The sequence below is a fragment of the Eutrigla gurnardus genome, assembly GCF_963514095.1.
Source record: "Eutrigla gurnardus genome assembly, chromosome: 12".
Classification (NCBI taxonomy): Eukaryota; Metazoa; Chordata; class Actinopteri; order Perciformes; family Triglidae; genus Eutrigla; species Eutrigla gurnardus.
Genome location: NC_139926.1, coordinates 4,299,651 through 4,317,693, shown reverse-complemented (window position 1 = coordinate 4,317,693; position 18,043 = coordinate 4,299,651). Strand labels below are relative to the sequence as shown.

Here is an 18,043-nt window from a genome sequence, read left to right as displayed (position 1 = left end):
CCTCCCCATAGCTAGCCTGCTCCAGACCAGACTAACAGCCAGGATCTATCAATCTGATCTGTCACTTTGTTGGGAAACCAACGTGTTCATTACAGTTATTTCACTGCTTGTTACATATTACCATCCAGGAAGTAGCTTGCTGTCATTATTTAAACACTCTGACCATTATGTTACATTCATTCAGCCTATATTCATACATTTTATGAAATTCTACATGTGATCGTCATAGTAACAGTTCTAATTATGGCCATGAAGCTGTTCAAAGATTCCCAGCGCATCAGTTTAAGACCAGCGGTCCGATAGCCAGACTGTGAGCCCCCCTCGCTCCCTCTCTTTGATTCTGGCTGTAATGTATTGATAAGATCAATATATTGATAGTCTGTCCCTCCCCAGCCACCGTACCTGTCAAAGTTGTTTCAAGCGCTACAGTAACAAGAGAACATCGTCTGGTTCATTAAGACTGAGTCAGTGATGATCTTGGGGTCTAGTTGAGGCAGTCGCCTACGTTGACTCTCCAGGATTAGTTGCTCCTGGCTTGACTTAGTCGCAGCTCTTCATCCTGGTTTGGCCTTTGTGCAGCCGATTGTCTGTAGCATTTCATAATATCAATAATGATATTAGGGGGTGATGATTGAAATGTTTACTACAGCACACAATTGTTTATCTAGCCTCTTTTTGTTTGCTCAAAAGACTGATTGACCAGATTGATGCATTTACTTTTAAAATATGAATATTCCTATTTTGTCATATTGCAATAGATGTATATATATATAACTTACAGCCGAATATTTAACCCACTCCCTAGAAAATGCAGAGATACATCCTGTTTCACCATTCAGCCTAAAATATATAGAGACATGATTTTTTGATCCAAGCTAACTTTGTCTGTATGGTGCGTGTGATTCATCTCTACAGATCCTAACATCATCATTCCCATTGGATCTGTGCTCAGTGGTGTGATGGTTCTCTTTGTCGTCAGTGTCATCATCTACTACCTTTTTAAGGTGGACATTGTGCTGTGGTTCAGGAGAGCATTTCCAGTCCTCTACACAAATACAGGTAATATTTCAAAGCAGAAATAATAACGATAACATCAGCTCAGAAAAAATACTCTTGCATTCCACCCACAATGCTCCAAGATGGAAAAACCCAAAGTGACACAGCTCTGACATTGCAGCACACTCATGTACTGTACCCACACATTAACTCACAGAAGCTAAAACGCTACCCGATACCTGACCGCATGACTCAACGGGGAGAGGAAACAAACTAACCACAGGGCCGCCTTCTGAATTTCACATGAAATGTCATCTGCAGCGTTCTTATGCAACAGAAGAACCTTTTCAAGTCCACACAATCTGACTGATGAAGTTAAAAATGTGTAAATGAGATAAGTTTAAGACAAGGGAAAGTCTCCATGACTGAATCTGACTTGCACCTGCAACTCTCTCCTGGCCGGACTCCCGGCCTCTGCGATTAAACCATTGCAGCGTATCCAGAATGCTGTAGCACGCCTTGTCTTCAGTCTACCCAAATTCTCCCATGTGACCCCCCTCCTCCGTGACCTCCACTGGCTCCCTGTTGCAGCACGCATCCAATTCAAGATGATGGCACTGGCCTTCAGGGCCATCAATGGAACGGCACCCATCTACCTTAAAACACTGGTCAAACCTCATGCCCCGAAGCGAGCACTTCGCTCCTCTACTTCAGCTGGCCGGCTGGTACCACCATCGCTGAAATCAAACAAATGTCGCTCAGCAAAGTCCAGACTCTTCTCTGTTCTGGTCCTCAGTGAAAAAAAAAATATAGCACATCAATGTTCTTACCTATAGCACTGTTGTTCTTAAGGTATGTTTGCTGAACAGCTACTACTTTCCTCAGACGAAGACCTAACACTTGTTTCTATTTTTAGCTCTTACTTTATCGGCAATGATATGTTGTGGTTTCTTTCTTTTGACAAATGTACTTATTGTAAGTCGCTTTGGACAAAAGCCTCTGCTAAATTACCTAAATGTAAATGTATCTGTGATAGCAGCTTCCATGTCAGACATTGTGATGCATGCAAACTGGGTCACCACAGAAAATATCCTTACTAAGCTTTTTATGTTTGCTTTCCTGTGTCAGATTTGGACGGGAAGTTGTATGATGCCTATGTGGCGTACCCGCAGCCCTGTGCTGTTGGAATCAGCAAGGAAGTGGAAGTGTTTGCTCTTCAAACACTACCTCAAGTGTTGGAAAAGGCCTGCGGCTACAAACTGTTCATAGCGGGCCGTGACTGCATGCCTGGCAAGGGTAAGTACCCGACATGATGGTGACAGCATTGTAGAGGGTGATAGAAAAACATTGTTTTTACTCTGCTCTGAAATGTTTTACTTATCTTTAAGGCTTTATTAATTGTTTAAACACACACACACACACACACACACATTTTCCGAACAGTGTACGCTGCAGCCGCCGCCATCTTCACCACAGTCTCAGTCCTCAGTCCCAACCTCTAATAATAATAATAATAATAATAATAATAAAGTAATCCATGTTATATATCAGCGCCTTTCAGAGCCCTCACAGACACCATACAGTGAATAAAAAACAACCATTAAAATACAAGACAAATAATAAGTTAGAATACACAGTTATAGTTTGGACAGTTAAGATAGGACAGTTACAATTAGACAGTGCAATTTAAATCATAGGGAAAAGGCTATATTATCATTACACTTATACACTTACTACTGGATTAGTCATGAACATGAGACTTATGGGAGTTTTTCATTTGTATCAAGAAGCAAAATTGTACTTTATTGTCATTTTGTTTTGAAATTACAGTCTGAGCCCTCACTCTGCTGCCACACTCTAGACTGGACCTATCAGCTCCTCTGGTTACCTGCTGTTGAAAGCACTTTTCACTGGGAGGCAGCAGTGGTGCGGCTTCACCGTAGTGATCACACCTGCTTCAAGGCATCCAGTCTTTCAAAATGATGGACATCAGAGATTTCCAGTCAATGATGACAAATATTTGCTTAATGCAACCTCCATTTCGGTTGTGTGTGCCTGTATGCATCTGTATGCTTCAGGACCTCTCATGGTAGCTGCGATCTGACAATTTTGGAAAACCCTTTTATTGACAGACAACCAGCCAGTAGAGGCTACAAGTGATCTAAAACGTCTAGGCTTATAAATAAGCCTTACCTTCTCTGTTCTCGTGGCTTAAAAGCTGACAACCATAGAAACGTTTGGTCTTACTTTAAACCAAATTAACTGCAGAGTAATTCCATACCTGATATGATTCCACTAAACGCCTGTTTTCAGAGGAAGTACTGAGTGCACCTCTCCAGTCGTCTCATGTGTTTCTAATGCGTCTCCACTGTGTTTCCTTCTGTTTCCTCTCTGCAGCCATAGTGGACTCAGTAGAACAGAACATACAAGCCAGTCGCCGCCTCCTCCTGCTCTACACCGCCTCTACCTTCATCAGCAAAAGACACACAAGCAGCACCAGCAGCAATAACAACAACATCTCGAAGAGCACTGATGGCGGCGAGAACAATGAAAGCAAGACCAGTGACATGAGTTTCGACAGCGGTGAAGAAGTCTACCAAGACACGAGACAGCAGTTGGAGTGTGTGACAGCAATGCACAGAGCGCTGCTGGAGGGATCTCTCAAGGTGAGAATGATGATGAAAGGATCTGTGTCATGTTCAGTCACCCATCCATCCATTTACCCGGGGGCGAGTAGCACGGACCCCCATTGAAGCTTTTATATTGAAGTCAATATATCAACTTTGAGGGCAACATGTTCACACGCTGCCTGATATATCCCACCCACTGCCTGTTGCCGTGTTAACTATGTATATATATATATATATATATATATATATATATATATATACAAACAGTATTTCCCCTACAACATTGTCTACATTTATTTATTTATTTGTTTATTTCAGGCATGTCAATTAGATCGTCATCATCACACTTCATCTTTGTTAAAATAATACAATACACATGGCCGAAAGGGAAAGCGGGAGAAGCCAAAGCTTATCTAGTCCCGCCCCCATTTAGGCTGTGCACCATCTCAGTGGAACCTTCCACCAAGCCAAGCAAGGCTAAAATAAAATGTTTATACTGCCCGAAATAGGCAAATATTAGGGATGCACCGATACCAGATAGTCATAAAACAACTTGATACAACCTGTGGTTAACACGTGGGTTTAACCTCTCATCAGTTGAGCTTGATAATCCCCCCCAGCTGCAACACTAACCTGATCCACATGCTGAATCCATAATTCATCAGCAGTTGCAGCATGAAGCTAAACAGACTACGTGGTTACGTAGTACGTGTGTGGTCGAGAGACAGAGAGAGAGAAGCGTACGGTGGCGAGTATGAAGTCAGCAGTAATATTCCAGCTGTGAATTTAGCAGTGCATTGTGGGTACCTCTTGTTTGTTGGTGAATAAGTGCTACAACTTAGGAGGCCGTTTCACTGACCTGCATTGTAGGTGTTTCATATCTATACAACCAGTAAGTTTATGAATGCATTTTCTACTAGTGCACAACTCTCACCTTCCACAACACGGGCAGTAAGGCAGTATAAGGATGATGCTATGCTCTGTGTGTACTGTAAGCAATGCTGCCCATCCATCGCAGGCAATTCTGTCTGTCAATGTGACCGACTCAATATATACTTTGAAGTTGCACAATAATACAATTATAGTAAAAAACACGAAACTGCAGGGGCCGAAAACATGGAGCCCCCCCACTCATTCTCACTTCTTCTTCTCAACAGAGGAGAATGAAATGGTCATCTTGCGTTGCTTTTATTTGATAAAAATGTGGTTATATTTTCTTTTGAACTTATATAATAACAGATGTCCTATTTTGTCAGCCACTGTTTGTTCATATCAAGTCTCGAGTCACTAACTATTCAGCAACAAAAAAATTGTGTGCTAAAATATGAAGTGATTCCAGTACGTTTGAGTGCCTTTTAAAGCTTTTTACAGTTGTAACCAACTGCTAAAACAAGAGAAAACCAGTCAGCATGATTCAGTGACGATTTGATGAATGTAGCACAAATATGTTTCTTCCATATCAGTTACTTTTAATTCATGGCCACAGAGGCATCCTGATTCTAATCTGAGCACTGCTTTCCAGGTGATTCTGGTTGAGTTGGAAGAGATCACCCCGGCTCAGCTGGCTCTCTTCCCGGAGACGGTGCGCCACCTGAGGAAGAAGCAAGGCGCCGTGTGTTGGTGGAAGAACCGGAGCACGAGGCAAAGGTGGAGGACATGTATGAGAGAGGACGAGGAGAAAGGTGGACAGGAGACGCACAAGCAGCTCTCACTATCCCTCTCCCCTTCCTCTAGGTTTTGGAAGGAGATGAGGTATAGTATGCCGGTAAGGGGCAAGAGGGTGGTTCACCCTGAGACGACGGCCCTGCTAAACTTGTGAGGAGGTGATGGACCAGAGTCGTGGTAGTTAGTGAATCCCTTCACACTGACAATTCAGAAACACCAGAAGCTGTCGGGTTTCAGCACAGGTGCACCAAAAGGAACTTGCAAATGTCACCTCAACATGTTACACAATAAGCAGCTAAAGGGAATAGTGTGTTCACATGAAAGCAAGACACACACATTGGCTGGTTTACTACAGCTGGATGAACCCAAAATAAACGATTTAGCTGTTCAATAACCCGATAAAAAGGAGGCAGAAATAACTCCATAATGATGGTGGTCAGTAAAAAATATGAAGTCATGCTTTGTTAGGTCTGTCTGCAAGACGTCAAGCTAACAACTTTTAAAATGCTTGTTTTCTGAATGGAGTCTGGTTGATGGGTGCTAGGCTATGCTAACATTGTAGCTGCTCCATCAACACTCCAAATAAGGTCATCTAGACATAAATACAGCAGAGACCTTGTTGATGGACCACAGACAGTCTGGTTTCTCCAGCAACGTCAGGACGACAGGAGGCTCTCATTCGTGTTGTACAGCGTATGCTAAAGGCAGAGGAACTGATGAAGAAAAGGTGAAAAGACACTTTGCTCAAAGACTCACAACAGCAGCTCACATCTGATGTGCAGATCATCATCACAGTGTCTGAGAAATCCTGAGTTCGTCTGCATCAGGATGTGAACTGTTCAAATGAGATTCCTGCAGCTGCACACCGAAGAATAATGTGGCCAAAGAAGAACTGATCAAACCAAATCATCACCTGAAACGGAGAGGAGACATTTATGAAAAATTGTATTTTATTAACTGGTATTTATAAAAGGCAGATTTCATGCAATAAGGCAACACAAAGTGTTTGGTTAAAATGACAGAAATCAGAATTGACTGAAGCCTGGGTGCTTGACCAATCTGTCAATAAACAGGAAAACGTATATGTGGGAAGCTTTGTCCATTCTGAAGTTGTTTGTCCTTCCTCATGAAAAATATTTCACGTTTTAACCTGCAACATTTTTTTCTTCCATGCGGCCAAAATTGGTTCCAATTCATTTCCAAATGAGCCTGCTGCTCGGATACTTTTCTGTAAGCAGTGTAGCATTAAAGAATGACAGAAGAAGCAAGTTAGCCAGCTGTCTGCTAGTAAGGTAGCTAGCTTGCAAATTCCACTACTTTAAAGTCGAGCTGAAATGAAAAACTCTCAACCCTTTTAGATCACACCCTCAGTCATATTGTGCATCTGTGAAATACATGCTGAAATTCTTTTACAAAAATCTATTTTTTTAAATGTCAAACATCTTTTTCTTCCTGGAAAACAAAAGTAGTAAAAGTAGTATCTCAAAAGTTCAGGGAAACAAAGTGGAATTTCTTCTAAAATAGGTGTTTAGGAAAAGTGACACACTTAAAAGTCTTTACTGCACTTGGACAACAAGCAGCTTGTCACATGTGCAGCAAATGAGGTCTGGTGGCCTATATTTGAACCAAGCCCTGTTGAGCTGGGGATTAATCGTGCGGCACACCTATGCAAAAAAAAAAAAAAAAAAAAAAAAAAAAGTTTCTGTTGAGTGGAAATGTCATGTAGGGGAGACAGAAAGACCGAAGACAGAGGCTGGAAAGCCCAGAAGCTTTAGCAGAATGTTAGAGCAGTAACAGGAACAGTCAGTGAAGTGCTTGTTCTTCAAGCCTCGATACTCTGCCTGGTAAGTTAAAAGTCCTGTTGAAATTACAGCTAGTCTGTTATTTATACACATTAACATTACATTTATTTCATTGTTTTACACTGACTACAGTGTACCTACTTGAATTTGATGGTTTAAATTTACTCGGATGACTATATTGTCACAAAATGTATGTAACAAAATCCTTCTACTTTCTGTGCATCTGTAAGTGACAACATTCATTTGATTGAACAGGCTTTTTTCAGGAGTTTCATCATAGGACTGAGATGGACTAATACAAACTAAAACATTTCCAGTGGCTTCACAGCACTTTGTGAGCTACCACTTTAGAGTAAGACTATGGTAAAAAGGATATCTGAGGGCACTGTCAGATAAAACAAAGGCAAACAAAAAGTAATGTACTAGAATCTAATTAATAACCTGTATGCTTCGCTGTGTCAAAGAGGCAGGGATCTTTTATATGGCAACATCAGGCTTTCCTTACTTGTTAAAACAAAATGTAACAAAGGTATAAAAGAACTGAATTGTTATTTATTAAAATAATGTCTAATACCAAATCTGTCTATTGTCACCAATATCCAGTCCAGCTGGAGTCAGTATCAAACTGATATCCCAATCAGTAATGATCCATCTCTACAAGAAAGTGAGGAATTCACTTATCTATTTGACTACTAATTACTATTCTTATTATTATTGTTATAATATATAGAGGGCATAGGCTTAATTTGCCCCGTCAAGTTTCACAGCGAGATGCCCCACATTTAACTGATACTTGCGACAACGGCACACATGCGCACTAGAGTTGGGACGATATAAGATTTTATCGCTTACTATAAGTGAATCGTTCTGAATCTCATTATCGGGAGAATTGTAGACATCATCAGGAGCGAATTGGAAAAGCTGTCTGGGTTGTTGTCTTAGAGAAGTATCGTGTAATAAAAAGCAGACACAATGTTGATATTTTTAGGAACATTTTTATAGAATTATGTATTTATGCAGGGAGACCTTATGATTTATTATTTCCTTATTTAAGATTGTTTGATTATGTTTTTGACACATAAAAAAAGGAAGTGTTCTCTCTGTGGTGCAAGAAAATATTTGCTTCTGTAAGATAAAGCGATTCCAGTATATTTTATTGCCATTTTGTAAAGCATATTTTGATAATATCGTGAATCGCAATTACTGTGGTCAGGATTATCGTGAAATAAAATACCTAGCGCACACACACCACTAACTTAGAATTAAAAACTAGGACTGTGCTGAACAATTCAAAGCTTTGGAGCTTCATTCATACCATCAACATTCAAAAAATTATGAACATAATAACAGAAACATTGTGTGCGATAGTCCTGCTCCATTATTCATCGGTCACTTGCTCTCAAACACACAGCAAGCGAAGCAACATAATTATCTAAAAAATATATAATATATATAATAATATATTATAAAAGTCAAAATGTATAGAAAAATAGATGGAATAATTTTCAAGATTACCAACATGATTTTATATATCTACTTTTCCACATGTAACCATAGGAACAGGGAGGTCCAGCAGTTTGTCTGTCCATTCCACTCTCTCGCTTTTAGGGTTGGGACGATATGGGAATTTATCTTGGATTGCGATAAAAAAAAACACTCACAATAATTTTCATCATGAATTTCCACGATTGGGATAATTCTGAATATTGTCAGAAATAACTTTAAAAAGCTGCCAGCTTGCTATCATGGTAGAGAGCTGAAAAAAGAGCCTGATCTAAAAAGTATGATACAGAAATAAGCCTTTTTAAAATGTATTTATCGTTTATTTATGCAGGGAGAACTTTATGATCATCTTATGTCAGATTATTTGATTGGTTTTCACACACAAAAAAGATGTGTCTTATCTGTGATCCAATAAAAATATTTGTTGACAATCTAAATTTGGAGAAGATGCCCAACTCTAAATTTAATACTTACAGGTACATTTTGACCACTTTATTTGACAAAAGCAGAACATGTCTGTGTTATGACTGTATTGAAGAACTATATTTGATAAAAACAAACTCTGTTGCAACAAATTCAGAAATTGTATTCATCCACCACATAGAATGCGGAAAACAAAAACAGCTGACTTATTACATGGAGGTTAAGTCCAGTGGAGGGAATTTGCTGGGAGTATCACGTCCCTCCTTGTCAGCTGGGTGAACGCCACCTCTCTCACTTCCTTTTAATTGAGTCAGAGTCCTGTCAGGAAATGTGTCAAGAAACCTCACTCGTTGTAGAAAGTCAGTGTTGCTAAGAACATGTCACTGGGGATTTTAATGAAATGTAACGTGCCTTTTCCCCACAAACAAGGACAATGGCTGCGTCGGGCTGGGTCTTCTTTCTGGCTGCAATGCTGTCTCTGGCGTTCACTGTGGCACACAGTGAGTACTTGTTTTTGTCTTTTTCAATACTGAGATTCTTTTTCAATACTGAGATTCTTTTAAAAACGCTTCTGCTATTAGAAGTAATTTCTAAAACCAGACTGTAGCTGTTGTACAATTGTGAGTCTTTATTTTCACTTTCAATATTTTCCCAGACAGAATTAACACGGCTTCTGGGTTGTAGAAAAAACACAAAAATGTCAACCCCTGTTGTGTAAAGACAGAATTACACATAGATGAAGTTAATAAGTTAATTAAACTGAAAACAAGAAGTAGAACGTAGAGATATAAAAGTCTATGAACAAATGTGTTTCACCACACCTGTTAAATACTACCGGTAAGCAAAAAGTTGCAGTGTTGTGTTGCAACACAGCTTTTTCCCGTTTCCAAACCTGTAGAACAAGCACTTTAGAAACGTCACTGCTCATTACTTGTTAGGAGTTCCCTTCAAAACAGAGATACCCAGCATATGGTTTTCATAATAGATATAATCATCATCCAAGAAAAAAAAATCTTCATAACTCCACAAAAATATAATTAATGTTTTTTCGTCATACCTTAATGACCTTGCGCAGTTTTATATGTAAATAGTGTATTCATCATATATTTAAATAATAACAGCCAATAACACAGCCTAAATCATATCAAATGTGGAACCTTATCATTAAAGGAAAAAGGCTTTAGCTTCATTAACATTGTCATGAGTATTTTTTGTAGTGTGGGTTGAAGTGAACACAACCTTGAATAAATACATCAACTGTAAGAGCAACACAACCATTATTCACAAAGCAATGTCCATGTAAGAACCATAATCAAATCAATGCAATGTTCAAGTGTTGATGACATTTAAATAACACAAAATATGTAATCAAGTCAAAAGAACAGCACTGTTTTTTTGTCCCAGTAGGATTTCTGGGTTGGCCTGCTGCATGCCTACTCCGTAAGAAGGGAATAGCAAATGTTTATTATTATTATTATTATTATTATTATTATTATTATTATTATTATTATTATCAATAATATTATTGCTAAATGCCCACATGAAAAGAGGGTGACAGGCTAGCTACATGTATTCTGTCCTCCAGTAATGTCCTAGGCCTTTTATAGATCACATTATTTTCTCATGCTATAAAAACACTGTGTTTTTAAATGCAGAAGTTAAGCTACCTGAGGGGTATTCCATCAAACTCGCTAAGTGCAAAGCCGGGCTAATTTCAATAAGCCCCGCTACCTTTAGCGAGAGTTGCGTTCCATCAACGTGACTTGAGGCACTCTCCGCTAAGTAACCATGGGAATTTATCCGACCAAACTAGCCTGCTCCGGGGCAGGCTAACCATCAGGCTTACTTTAGCGGGGGTTTCAGAGAAGTCCGTCTGTCGGAAACAACTGTACCAGCAGAAGGTTCCGCCAAGCCTAGTCCTCGTGATTTCGTCACGTGAAAGACCAAACATTACCAAAATTACATATATGAAGTACAAACAGACTATATTTTCATCAAGCGTCTAAGAATACATGCTTGCAATTAAAAAAATATGAATAAATCGTTTATTTTGTTTAAGACCGACTGGCCATATTATCTAAAACCCCCAGTTGGGTGAGTGGTGATGATCCTGCCACTGAATGTGGGCATCGAAGGTTCACATCCCGGCGAGGACATCTCATGTGTGTTTTTTGTTGTTGTTTTTTTTGCCTGTATAATTGTCTTTAGATCAGAGAATTAGACCAACATTTTACCTTAACTATGATAAATATGTCACACAATTTCCCCAGACCCAAATATAACTTGCAAAAACATGATAGGCATGAAGATGTTATTATTAATAGCATGTTATAGATCCCAGTGACAAAGGCATTGCTGCATGCAATTTCCAGCCACATAAATTCCTTTCAGGTGAGTTCATTAATAGGTTCATTGGAATGTGTTCATTGAATTGTTGAGATAAATGAGTTGGTCAATGAATTTACTAGGCCTATCTAAAAAAAAAAGAGAGAAAGAGAGAGAGAGTTCCGGCCAAAGAAAGAAGTTTCACAAACTTCCATAGTCAGGAATTGAACCTTGGCCGTCCGGGTGCAAAGCTGACGCGTTACCTCTACACTATCCTCACGTTGGAGAATTCGTAGTCAGTGTTATATTAAAACATGTTATTCTTAACGGTACTTCCGTATTTAATCGCTCGGCAATTCTTGCCCAAGCAGCCTCGCGATTTTTATTTATCACTACAGTATTCCCTTTATTGGTTATGATGGGTTTGTACTCCTCATACAGTTCCATCAATATTTTTTCTGCCATTTTCTCGATGATTCGACATTCACGATTCTGGGCTGGCTTCATATCCCGTGAACGCACGTAACACAAGACAACTTTAACCTGGCTTGAATTAGCCTCAACAAGGCGCGGCTGAAATGCGTTAATGGAATGGGTTTAGCCGCAAGTGGAAGTTGGCGTTAGTTCTAACCAGGCTTAACCAGGTAAGCGCCGCTTTAATTAGAGAGTTTGGTGGAATACCCCTCAGGTCCAACATTCCCAGGCATCGCTCCAGTTGTTTGGATGAGCTGGTGAAGGAGATGTACGATGACGTTATTCATCACAAATCAATCGTAGATGGGAAAGGTTAGAGTCTGCTTGTGCATCGTGTTTTCTAAAAGTCTCGGTATAATTACAAGCTAATTGGTATGTACACTCAGTATACCGGTATCATGATAATACTTAAGACTACATAAAGATTAAATAGCAGTGTTTTCCAACGCTCTGTTCTCCCCTGACAGCAATATGTAGGCTGAGGCTAACTGACACAAGACTTTGAGTTTAAGGATTTACTGATCTCCAGACAAATACAAATAATGCGGTAACGTTATTTTACGCAGGAAAATCTGTTCAGAAGAAGGAAATAAACGGGTCTAAACAATGTTTTGTTTCAAGAATATGCAAATTCAAACGTAGCCTCCACAGAATTCAAATGGGCATTCAACTAATTAAGCTTTCAGCCTTTAAAGGTTGTATCAGCGATTCTGGTTGACCTCACTTCCATTGCGAGATCCAAAACAAACAGAGCCAGCTAGCCCCTCCCTCCTGTGTTTTGGAAATGATCATGGACGCGCATTTTCATGAACGTGATTGGTTGGAACACTGTTTATTTTGCTTTTGAGGTGTTGGTAGTACCATTTGTTTTTGTGTGCGATCTCGGAGCCTAGGCTGCCTAGAGAGACGCGTTTTTTTGACGGCCTGCTTATGGGGCGGGCAGCTAGCGGATCGTGAGGTAAAAACAGATGAATGTGATCATTTATGTTTTCGGCCCAGAATCGCTGATACAACCTTTAACTTGAACAACGTTCTCATAAAAATATTTATTTTACAAATTGAAAAATCCAAACATAAAAAACAAAGTGCCATGGATTAGGCAGATATTGATAAATTCAGTCAAACATCAGTATTGCAAAGCAGGTTTAAGGGCATCATTCACTTTAAAGAATGTCCATAAGTTCAAAGTGGGGTGAGCATAGACTGATATACTGATATACCGCACACAGCTTTGCCTCTTCAATACATAAAAACATAAAAAGACATCAAATAAAATCAGTGGCTTTTTTTTAATATGACATCTACCAATGAAGGACACTTAAACTTAAACTTGAACTTTTACCTAATGAAATTCATTCCACACAAATCGACATGACATAATTTACTGCAATTAAATCACAGCTCAATTGTTTATTTTAATGATTAAAGCTTTGGTATGTGCTCTGAGAGAAGCTACTGCAATTGATATGCTCATCTTATCCTATTCCATCCCATCCTAATCAATATGGTGATTATATGAACAAAACAAATGTGTGTAATGGTTAGACATGGTGAGCAGCTACAAAGGGGCCTTATGCTCTACATTCATCTCATGATATAAAATGACATTACATTAATTAAATAAAAAACAAACCCTTACTTACAGCACTTTGATCATAGCACTGTTGCTCTTAAGGAATGTTGCTGAACAGCTACTACTTTACTCAGACGAGGATCTAACACTTGTTCTATTTTTAGCTCTTACTTTATCTATAATGATATGTTGTGGTTTCTTTGTTTCCTTCTTTTGACAAATGTACTTATTGTAAGTCGCTTTGGACAAAAGCGTCTGCTAAATTATCCTGAATGTAAATGTATATAAAATTACTTTTAAGCATTAGGGTGCAAACGTTTGTCAGGTGAGTAGGTTCTGTCTGTCTGCCTCCTCTGTTAATTAGGTCAAATGCAGCAAACATTGACTATTAAAAGTCTTGGTTTGAGTCTCCAGGAAGTCCCATGTATGAAACACGTCAGCACTGTGTTACACAGGAAACTGTTAAATTAGTTGGAAGTTACCCAACATAGGCAACTTGACGTTGGAGGCTGTTTCTATACAGTGGAAGATGATAACGTCTTCCACTGAAGTCCTGAAATAAAGGTAGTCTTAAGTCTGCCCCCTGCACTACTTTCACTCTTTAAACATGCTGCTCAGTTTTTTTTATTATTTTTATTATAGGCTTTAGTTATTATGGATTTTTTTATTATGTGCTTTAGTTATTAGTTATTTTATTTTTAGCTATGGCATGTTATTTATCCTGTATACTCCTGGTGCTGTGTTACGGATTTCTTTCCCTCAAGTCTCAACATGTACCAAATGGCAATAAACTAAACTAAACCACACTATGTAAGAAGTGTTTTCTAACAGCAAACATACATGTTAGATGTCTATTACAGAAACACATGAGATGGCAGCATTGTACATAGGCGAAGCTTCAAAACACCTGCATGTGGCAATACAGGATTTACTCAGTAAATGCTATCAGCTGCGGGGAAACAAAGTGACACAGCGACGGGTTATGTGCACACCAGCCAACACTCAGCTTAAAAGTCGAAACTAAATGCTGGGATTTCCAATCCGAACCAATGGGTGTGCCACCTCTACCAAGCCTACGTCACCGACAAGTCTAGTTAGCTACAATAGCCATTTGTTTGCTTGTCGTCTTCCAGACAGACCTAGCAAAGCATGCCTTCAGACTTTTAAAAAATCACCAACATTATGGAGTTATTGCAGCTAAAAGTTTATTTTGGGTTCTTCCTAATGATAAAAGAGAAGCTAATGTTATTGATATGCCCAAATTCTAACAAACAACAAATACAATATTGACTAAGTTAAACCTCCCATTCCAAACATAAAAAAAAGATAACTTTACTGCACACATACAAGTTACAGTATCTTCGGCACGTTATAAAATAACAAGATGACGTGCAGGTGGCGGAGTGGTTAGAGCGCATGCCATGTACGCACGTACATACGCAGCAGACCCAGGTTCGAATCCCGGCCCGAGGTAAAAAAATAAATAACTACGACTAAAAAATAAATAACTACGACCGCACGTTATGTCAATTGCGTTTGCTCACCGGCTCCAAAAAAACTTTTCGCGTTTAAAGGGTTTTTGACCATTCAGAGCCACTATAGAGCCAACAAATATCCAAAACATCAACAAATGAGCCCTCGGCACTCAAAGCAATGCGCTGTCACGTTGTAACAAGTAGTGCCGACGTTACCTGAATGCATCATTACAGTGTACGTGTGTGTAGCAGTGCCACGATAAGGCGGAGAGCAAAAAAAAGCATGAGGATCTCGTGATCATATGGAGTTAAAATGACAACATACCTCTCAAGCCAGTAATATAACATGCACGCTAAGCTTTTTGGTATTACCAATATTATTCTTTAAAACAAATAATGAGAGAATAAATAAAATAACTTTAAGTGCCACTTTTATTAGAATTAATGTTTCCAGGCTTGGGAGGTCTTTGCTGTCGGCCTACAACGTTTAACAGTTGGAAATGGGGATTTAAACAGAGTGCCGCTGAACAGTCATTCCACTCCACAAAACGTTTTGAAGGTTGTGGTTTGTGAATGTTAGCACTGCTGTTAACAGTCATTTTGACAACTAGGTCCTTCATTTCCTGCCTTGCTTGTATTGCCTCAAGTTGATCTATTTTCATACCTTTTGGAAGGAACAGATATAAACCTGGTTTCTGTATCGAGTCTTTGATTTAAACCGTATTTTGGGTTTAAAAAAAGGTGAATGATTAATTAATCAATAAGCTCATTTATTTCAAAGCGCCTTACATGAAACATCAAAAGACAAAAAGCAACAGAAACAAATGACAAAATGACAATTAAAAACTATTTAATTCAGTAATTAAATCATTCAAAAGCCAAGAGAATAGCAAATAAAAACAAGCTAAAATAAAATAAAATGTTATATAATATAAGACAAACACTTATTACTTAAGTGTTTGTCTTATATGTTTCGGTGTTTGTGCGCAAAGAAAAAATTAAAGAACTTAAGAACTGGCAACATGTGTTGCTAAACTTATTGCGCTGTAACAGCCCAGAGTGTCAACAGTCCATGCACAACAAGGCTTCAAACAAACCAATAAGTGACTTCACCATGACTACTAATATACAGTCTGTGGTTGATAGACTGTGGGGATAGAAAGCAGACCTGAACCAGACCACTTGGCAGGTCTGGATGGCTCATAATGAAATATACCATTCAGTGCTTTTCTCAACCAACAGTAGTATTTCGAAATCAATTCTTTGACTGACAGGAAGCCATTGTAAAGACATCAGAACTGGACTGATGTGATTAACTTTCTTTGTCTTACTGAGGACTCAAGCAGCAGCCTTGTGAATCAGCGACAGCCGTCTGATTGATTTTTTTAGTGTAACCTGAAGTCACCGTTAACGGTAGTTAAGTTTACTCAAGATAAGGCATGGACAAGATTTCCAAATCTGTTGAGACAAATCCTTTAACCCTCTGAGACCCACATAGATAACTTTCCGACTTGTCATACTTTTGTGTATTGTTCTATAAAATTGTCATTTTTTACAGTATCATCAAGTTATACACATCCCCAGAATCAGCACAACCTCAGCTAACAGTGTATCACTCAATAAATACACTATAATAGGGGATTTTAACCCATAAATTAAAAATAAATAAAAACGCACCTTGAATTTTTACGAGGGCCGGGACTCAATTAAAAAAATGTATCTAATTAATTAGAGGCTTTGTAATTAATCGAAATTAATCGAAATTCATCGCATTTTAATCGCATATAAATAATTGACCTGAGAACAGTGAGAAATAATTTTTTTCACATGGATTTTTAGTATACCATTGAATAATGACTGAATACATAAGCTTAAGCAACAAAATATTGTTTATTTTTGTTCAACCAAGTCCAACAGACCAGTGCAATTTTTGCCATTAAGTGTAGCAATAGCATATTTAGAAATAGTACATTTCAGAAATTCAGGTAGCCTATAGGTAGGTAGACCTTCTGTAAACTATAACACTTTGTTGTTTTTTTAATGTAAAAAACAATACTTTCAAGTACATTCAGAACATTGGAAACCCTGACTATTAGAAAACATCTCTCTGTTGGCGAAGGTTAACCCTCCAACGCTAGCTACCACGCTAGTGTCCACGCTAGCTGCTATATGTTTTGCATTGAGGTGATACTTGAGGCTCGATGTGCTGCGGTGATATGCAAATTCCTTGTTGCATAGCTTGCACTAGTGATGTTACGAGATGTGCCGAGGCTTCGAAGCGTGTCGAGTAATAGAGGGGGCGTTTCCGCAAAGCTCGTATTGAGGCTTGCTTCATTTAGGGGAGGGGCCAAAAATGATAACGTCCGAAGCCTCGCTGCCCGGCTGTACCACGTGATTGCTTCGGGAAGTGGTTCAGATTTTGGCGTGAGGTTTTACAGCTATATAGACCCCTCAGGCTCCGTTCAAAATGTGGGTATTGAAGCAGAGTTGCGGTCAGTTGAGAGTTTGGGGAGTTTGGATACTAGAGTTTATATAGTTTATATATCAGTTGAGAGTTTGGAGATAGTTTGGAGAGTTTAGGGAGAGAGAGAGATTTAGGAGAGTGATGATATTACCATTTGGGGAAAATTTACACACACACACACACACAATACCTTCAAACAATTTATCATACACATACGTGATCATTTATGTACAGAAATTATTTCATTATGGAGCGGCTGGTGGCGCAGTGGTTAGGGCAGCCGCTTCATGTACAGAGGCTCAACGTCCTTGACGCGGTGAACCTGGTTTCGACTCCCGGCCCGGGATCAGTTTCCCCCAATGTCTTCTCCCTGTTACCACACTGTCTGTATAGAATAATATAACGGCTTGAATGATCTATAAGTAATTATTTGGTCATTTTTTTCATTTTTTGTAATTCATAGTCATTCCCAACAGACATAACAGACAAACATTCAATGCATCACACATTATGTGGTTCAGATTAGAGGTAAGATCTTAAGCCCGAGCCCGAGCCCGAGCCCGACCCGACCCGAATTTCGGGTCGGGTCGGGTATAAAATGTCAATCATTACGTTCGGGTCGGGTCGGGCCGGGCTTCTCTCTCGCTGACTTTTTTTTAAATTTTTTTATTTATTTATTTATTTTTAATATATGTTTATAGAAATGTATAAAC

The 18,043-nt window shown here is 39.0% G+C and overlaps 2 protein-coding genes across 7 annotated transcripts in view; both read left to right on the top strand.

Moving 5' to 3' along the window:
- Positions 1–6,367, top strand: part of LOC311021662 (interleukin-1 receptor type 1) — a 31,299-nt gene extending 24,932 nt beyond the window's left edge. For 2 of the 4 annotated variants that reach the window (XM_084022351.1, XM_084022352.1), the window contains exons 9-12: positions 916–1,059; positions 2,125–2,292; positions 3,394–3,662; positions 5,149–6,367. In XM_084022351.1, coding sequence (XP_083878477.1) covers positions 916–1,059; positions 2,125–2,292; positions 3,394–3,662; positions 5,149–5,445 — 878 coding nt within the window. In that variant the 3' untranslated portion in view covers positions 5,446–6,367. The remainder of the gene's footprint in view (positions 1–915; positions 1,060–2,124; positions 2,293–3,393; positions 3,663–5,148) is intronic. The other 2 variants (XM_084022353.1, XM_084022354.1) reach the window with 1 other exon arrangement.
- Positions 6,368–7,001: 634 nt separating this feature from the next.
- The window catches only part of LOC311021665 (interleukin-1 receptor type 1-like), a 31,718-nt gene continuing 20,676 nt past the window's right edge, over positions 7,002–18,043 (top strand). For 2 of the 3 annotated variants that reach the window (XR_014598033.1, XM_084022357.1), the window contains exon 1: positions 9,325–9,519. Coding sequence is in view for 2 of the 3 variants with exons in the window: in XM_084022357.1 (XP_083878483.1) it covers positions 9,453–9,519 (67 nt within the window). In the remaining variant the exon portion in view is untranslated. Of the gene's footprint in view, positions 7,136–9,324; positions 9,520–18,043 lie in introns of those variants that run through there. The other variant, XM_084022358.1, reaches the window with a different exon arrangement.